The sequence below is a fragment of the Fulmarus glacialis genome, unplaced genomic scaffold, assembly GCF_000690835.1.
Source record: "Fulmarus glacialis isolate BGI_N327 unplaced genomic scaffold, ASM69083v1 scaffold48023, whole genome shotgun sequence".
NCBI classification, from domain to species: Eukaryota; Metazoa; Chordata; class Aves; order Procellariiformes; family Procellariidae; genus Fulmarus; species Fulmarus glacialis.
In genome coordinates, this window is record NW_009203237.1 from 6,872 (window position 1) to 13,554 (window position 6,683).

The 6,683-nt window shown below is 34.6% G+C and overlaps 1 protein-coding gene across 1 annotated transcript; it reads right to left on the bottom strand.

Annotated features, from left to right (window-relative positions):
• Nucleotides 1–3,540: 3,540 nt before the first annotated feature.
• LOC104074453 (MKL/myocardin-like protein 2) lies at nt 3,541–6,365 on the bottom strand. Its single transcript, XM_009574567.1, has 2 exons — nt 6,309–6,365; nt 3,541–4,295 (listed from the first exon to the last, which is right to left on the bottom strand). Exons 1-2 carry the CDS (start codon nt 6,343–6,345, stop codon nt 3,757–3,759), a joined length of 576 nt encoding a protein of 191 aa, XP_009572862.1. The 5' UTR covers nt 6,346–6,365; the 3' UTR covers nt 3,541–3,756.
• Nucleotides 6,366–6,683: the final 318 nt, after the last annotated feature.

Consider the following 6,683-nt stretch of genomic DNA (forward strand, 5'->3'; position numbering starts at 1 on the left):
GCTTTACTGTGTTTTGATTACATAATGCCCTTCCAGTTAAATGTATTCTGTGATTGCATTTTCTCTGCCTTGAAAGAGTTCAGCAGCTTGTGCTTGGTTTCAGGCATCTGAATGTTTGAGATTACGTAACATAAAAGTTTAATATTGAAACTTCTATTTTGATCACCTGCTTCTTTGAACATAACTCCTGTTAGTGAATTTAGAAATGCCTTGAAAAGTAGTGATTATTTTGAAAAGCTGTGGCCTCAGCTTTTTAAAAGTCTGATTCTGCAAGCCCACACTGCTGGTTTAGGCTCTAAATTTCTATAGAGAACACCTGCCATAAATTCATTTTATTCTGAGAGAGAACTGCGAAATTTATGACAATGATTTCTTAACTATTTATAATGTTAAACAAAATTTTGCCTGTAAACTTACTTGCCTTAACTAATGCTGAATGGCACTAAAAGTGCATAACAGATACTATTTATTTCTGTATTAAACGCAGGATGTGACTCCTCTTGATTAACATTAGCCTTGTAAAACATATGTCTGAGCTCTTTCAGTGTCTACAAGTGTAAACACCAACTTCACCAACTGTGATTTTCACACTGATAAAATGGTATTCTTAATTACTTTGAAGGATTTACTAACGACACATTTGATAGGATGTGTTCTGTTAGTATATTGCAGCCATTAAATGGCAAATTTAGTGCCAGCGCATTCCTTTGCAACTGTTCTCTTAATGAGAAATATATTCAGTTCTGTACAGTCAAACTGCACAGTCAAGATTAAATTTCTAAGATGTATTGTATTTGTGTTACAAAAACTGTCATGTAAAACATGCACACACAAAAGTCTAAGCAAAACCTATTTCTGCCATAACAGGCATATATAACTATGGCAAATATATCACATTTCAGAACAAAGTCTAAAGCAAACCATTATATATAAGGTTTAATACACATAATTCTGAAATGTACAAAAAAATAATCACACATGCCCTACACTAGAATATTTGTACTTTAAAAACTAAAATGATCCCTTAATTTTTTTAATAATATTGTTGGTTTTTTTTTTTTTTGCAAATAGACTTTTAGAGTAGAAAGCTATACTGTACTGATAACAACACATCTCAGCTGTTTGGGTTTATTTCTGCACATAGATTCCTATAGATTAGTTAACATTCTACACTGCCAATAAGGATAGTTTTGTAGCAAGATGACTTTGCCAGTTTTAAGCTCTATTTACATGCACATCAAAAATGACAGTACAGTTGCTCTAGGTTAATTTGTCCTCTAAAAATTAATTTACTTGCCTTTTATTTAATCAGAAGGCACGGTCAAAAAGGGATAACTCTAACCACACATATGTGGTATGATGTCTGGTGTATCACACATAATAAATTGACAGTACTGCAGAACACTAAATTTAATTCAAAGTTGTTCCTATCAGACCAAGAGTCCTTAATTCTTATTCTCGTAAGAGCTGAGGGCACTTAATATCTCAGAGTATTAGCTCCCAAGGTAATATGATGAAAAGGAATGCAAAAAGTTGAATGTATTTGTTCAATGTTATTGAAGAGTCCTATACCATCAAAATTTAAGGCAGACAGTCCATGTGTAATACTGTACTCAAGTACTGTAGGCACAGGAAGAAGGAATAAGGAAATACATCTTTCAACTTCATCTTTTGTTGTGAAAATCTCCATAGATTGTTTTTTCTGTACTTAGCTTCAGATTAAAGTAAATCCTGGTCTGTAAAACTACTGAAGATATATAATGATTTAAAGTGCTGATAACTGATATGATGCAAACATATGATGCCAGTTTAAACCCTCAGTCAATGATATAATGCACTATTTTATCTGAAGCCAATGGAATTCTGTAATACTAGTAAATCAGACTGCATTGTATCTCTGGAGACATAAATTTGCAGTTAATTCCACATTTTCTGACAAAAGTATTTTGTTTGATGTTAACATGATTGTGTTGTGGTTTTTTTTTTTCTTTTTTTTTAAATGTGAGGTTGCTCAACAGTTAACAGCTACTTTCTGTTTTCATTATTTCTTTAATACTCTTTGATACGTATCATTACTCTTAAGAAGTAAGCAAAAGCTTCAGGGCGTTTTTTCATTAGTTCCTACAAAACTTTATTTTTGAAGGTTGGAGGCGAGGAAGGAATTCTACGATGAGATCAGTTTTCAGACTAGAAAACATAGCACGTTTCCGTTGTTCAGGAAATAGGGGACTCTTTCCTTCTATTTACGAATTTAGGAATTCCCTAATAGGAAATAATTCCAATTTTATGTTTGATTATCAGCCTACGTCATCTATGGCAACTTTTAACAGCTATTACCTGAGAGACAACCATAGAATTACAAAGTATTTTACTTCTATTTGCATTTTTTTGTTTGTTTTTCCAACTGCTTTCATAATAGACTCTGAAAAAAAAACAACTAAAGGCTTTAAAAAAAAATAATATTTTCATGTGCTGTGAGGTAAGAGCTTAATTTTTGCTATTATCTGTTTCAGGTATGAAATATGCCTTCTTATCACAAAACAGTACATCCTGATACTGCTTATTAGCCTTTTATAATTTTCTGTAAGTGTGTGCTATTTAGAATTCTCACTGAGCAGCTTCTCTGTTTAGCTTCCCTGATGTTATGTAGTGGTAGACAAAGCTGTTCAATAAATAAAGTATTCATTAAGAAATGATGGTTGTCCTGTCAGTACTGTCCCCTGCAACTCGGTCTGATCCTACAAACATCTTTTATTGAGGGCATTGGGACTATTCTTGCATAGATGCTTGCAGGATCATAGTGCACAACAGCATTAATTGAACTTTTCTACTTCTCCAAACTCTTCTAATATGCTGAGATACTGGATTCAATGATCTAACAAATATCCTCAAACACAAAGTAAATTAGGATATTTATTATTTCCATTATAGTAATCTCGTTTGAAAACCACTGTTCCCCTCTGTTCACAAAAATAAGCTATACAAAGTTAAAAGAGTATACAAATAACTGTCTGATATACACATTAAAACCTAGCTATTAAATCCAGAGCATCGCTATACAAAATTCAGTGTTCTCAGTATTACCTGGCATAGCTACAGTGGACTTCTTGCAGTTACACTTAATGTCCCTTTGGATGCAGTTAAATTCTTCCCTCATGATTAAAGAATGGGGGAAGAGTTTTAAAACCCACAAAACCAAAATATAAAAACAACTTGAACAAATTAAGAGACTAGATATATGAAATTTCACTGAACCAGCCAGTGCTTCTACTGCCTTTGCCCTCACAATTCATTTTGAACCTGGCTCAGGCTATCCACAGGAACAATGAAGTGCAGTGATGCCTCACCCTCCCCCAAACATTTGCTCACTGTGTCAATACGGACAGTTGAAATCTCACTTTTTCTTCTCTAAGTTTAGCCATGTTGTGTTGCTCATTTAAGCATTACAAAGTCAGAGACATAACTTCTTTCTTAAATATTTGTGATGCATTTACCTTGGGGTACTTCTAATCAGTAAGTACAATCATCCTTTCTTGACTTGTGAAATACAGCTTTCAGAGGGCCCTGATCTGCATTACTGATAGGAGCATAAAAGTAATTCACTGTTGTAAACTTGAAAATCAATAATGAATTAGCTTCAAGCATTTGTTCTTCCAAACATTACTGTCTTAATTTATCTTAACTGCAATCAGAATGGTATAATAATGGACCTCTGCTGTAAAGAGACTTGCAGGTCGTGTTCTCATTGGCTACAGCTTAATCCCAGTGCAACTGTAGATCCTGTGGATCTAGAAAGTCAGTGGAAAACACGCTGGGGGCAGTAGAACTGAGAGGAGTGAGTCCAGATGAGGAGCTGGGCATTGTAATGTCTAGCCATTCCATATTGTCCAAATTTGTATCGGGAAGGTCAAGAGACAGACAAGAATTGTTAGTGGTAAACTGTGGGTCAGATGTTTCCATGGGTGAATGAGAGTGATCTAAAATGCTGGAGTGATTAAGGAGATCATTCTGGAGGTCTTCAATTAAAGAAAATGATTCTCTGTCCTCATTACTGCTTGTCAATTGAGGAATTTCATTACCTGACGGTAAAGTTCCATCCAAAAGGGCTTCAAGTTGGTTTTCCAAACTTATAGACAAGCTGGTTGTTGGTTCTAAGGACACAGGAGGAGGGGCCATTTGGATTTGTGGTGGTGGGCGGGATATCACTGTATTCACTGGCATTGTAGTGATGTTGGCTGTTACTGGTCTCATTTTAGAAATGGGAGATGGTTCCTCCTTTATTGGAAGGGAAATCTCTGTAATAAAAAAAACCCCACTATTGAATTCAGAAAAGATAACGACATATATCCTCAGGCTTACAACTTCCACCCCCTTTTTGTCCACTTTGAGATGCATCCACAGTGAACTCAATGGAGTAAGAGTCATTTGCTGTTCTGATAATACAAACACTACATACATCAGACTATGTCAGGTACTCTATGAACAACAAAGTATTTTAAAACAAGTTCCAGAGTTCTGCTTTCAGTAATACTTCAGCCAATTAGAATATTTATATTGATGAAAAAAAGAACAATTTTCTAGACGTTAGCTTTACCTCCTTCATGTTTATAGTTCTTCTGACTAATTAGAGTAACTATGGAACCCACACATTTCCTCATTTAGAGAAGAGTACCTGAACAAATTTTCAGTTCCATCCCTGTTTAGTACTGTGTCCACCTTGATGAATTAGAGTCCAAGAGATCAATTGATGTGATTAAGATGCATTTATTCCTGATTCTAGAATCTAAAACTACTCTTCTGTCAAGAAGTTCCATGTAAGACACTGGCAGTAACAATAAAAGGAAATAAGGCAAAGTAAGTTCCAATTAATTCTTATATGCAAATGGAGTCCAAAAATAAGAGCAGACAGACCAGAATATGCAAATAAATCCTCTAGAACAGATTATGTTTCTGCCAGAAAAAATACACCTGACAATGTATTTTGCACCAGTTTTCCAAGCAAAAACCACATTCTTAAAACCTGTAAGAGCATCTATTGAAATGATTGCTTAGTAAAAGCAAAGCATTACTAAACGGACCCTCTCACTCTCTTGATGTACATTAATAAACTAAACATTTTTCAGTGTAGAACTCGCTTACCTAAGTGCAAGAGCCCTGAATGCTTTACTATGTTTTTCATAAAGATGATCAGGAAACGTTTGTTTTTTTATGGCAACTTCGCAAATATGGAGCAGTTGTTACCTTTAAGATCAAGTAGGTTTAGTAATGTAACACTCAAAGCAAATATTTAAGTAAGCACACCAATGTTTCCTACATCCTCTGTTCCCCAGGTAGAACAACTTCGAACTACGCATGCAGTATTTTAATAAAAGCACTGAAAGCATTTTTGAATTTAGCTTGAGTTGTTCACTGCACAGGTCACTTAAGTCTGTCACTGTCTACTCCCATTTTTCTTCAGCTGACTTTGCAATTTGCTTTGAAAAAGAGAAAATACTTTGATATTTAGAATATAGCTAAAATCTAATAGTGTACAATCAGTCACTTATGTCCTGGCATTCACTGCTGTCAAGATCCTTGTATGACAGTAGTACAAAACATTAAGTTAATTGAATTGCTTGGCACCAGAACATTTCCCAGTATTATAATGGCTTCTTAGTCTACAAAGCCTACTTATGCCTGAAAGCCTCCTTCTTTTACTGCAAAGCTACTTTGTATATTACTTTAGTTATTTCAGTTCCTTTCTGATAGCTCCCTTATTTTAACTGATATAGAAAATTGTTATTCATTAACATCTCTATGTAGTTCATACATACTTTTTCCAGTAATGTATCTTTGATGTTTAGAGTTGATAATACATGGTTATATTTAATGAAATTTTAGTATCAACATGCTTTAACTCTTACCTTACTCTATTTTTTGTGTAATTTCAATATACATTATATGGACTTGCTCAACTTTTCCAATTTTGATAAAATAAATACGTTTGTGCTAACTTAAGGTATTATTTTAATTGTTTGAATGCTATGTGGATTATTGCAAAGGTCTGCCTGGGCTTATTTATAAGCAGAGAAGTTCCAGGTCTGCCTGGGCTTATTTATAAGCAGAGAAGTTCCACAGCAGGTTGACGTCTGTTTTGGTCAATGTTTTCTTCAGTAGATAATTATTGCAAACTTTCAGAAATACTAGTTTCATCCAGGCTGGATAGCTTCTACTCTCCTCTCCCTGGAAGAATTCTTTCCTTTGATTATAGCACTGAGTTTTTATTATCAGGTTTTAAATCTCTACATCACACATGTCAATTAGCTTACCTCCGCTCTTGATGAGAATATCAAAAAGATCATCCATCTGCTGACTGTGCGCACTGGAAATCTGTAGTGCATGAGAAAAGGGTTATTGTTTCTCGTGTAGTATTTTTTCCTAGGCTGATTGATCCTAGCTTCTCTCAATACATAAGTTAGTAAGTTACATAAGTACTAACCTATGATCAAGACTAAAATTCTTCATATGAAACTGTCAATCTAGAAAACAGAGAAATAGTTTGGCGACACACTTTTAATCCCCGTGGTCGGTTTCAGTACAAAGGAATAGGGAAAAAAATCTGAAAAGCAAGACAAAGATTTCATGAAGGCAACCTAGAAGAGAGGTGCAGAAAACGAGGGATAAGAAGGAGAATTACTAACCCT

What these genes read in the sequence shown, in the direction of transcription:
- LOC104074453 (XM_009574567.1), bottom strand. Translation starts at nt 6,345, where the DNA reads ATGGATGATCTTTTTGATATTCTCATCAAGAGCGGAG. An exon ending in TATTCTCATCAAGAGCGGAG is followed by an intron (nt 4,296 to 6,308) that starts GTAAGCTAATTG and finishes TTTTTATTACAG; the next exon opens with AGATTTCCCTTCCAATAAAG.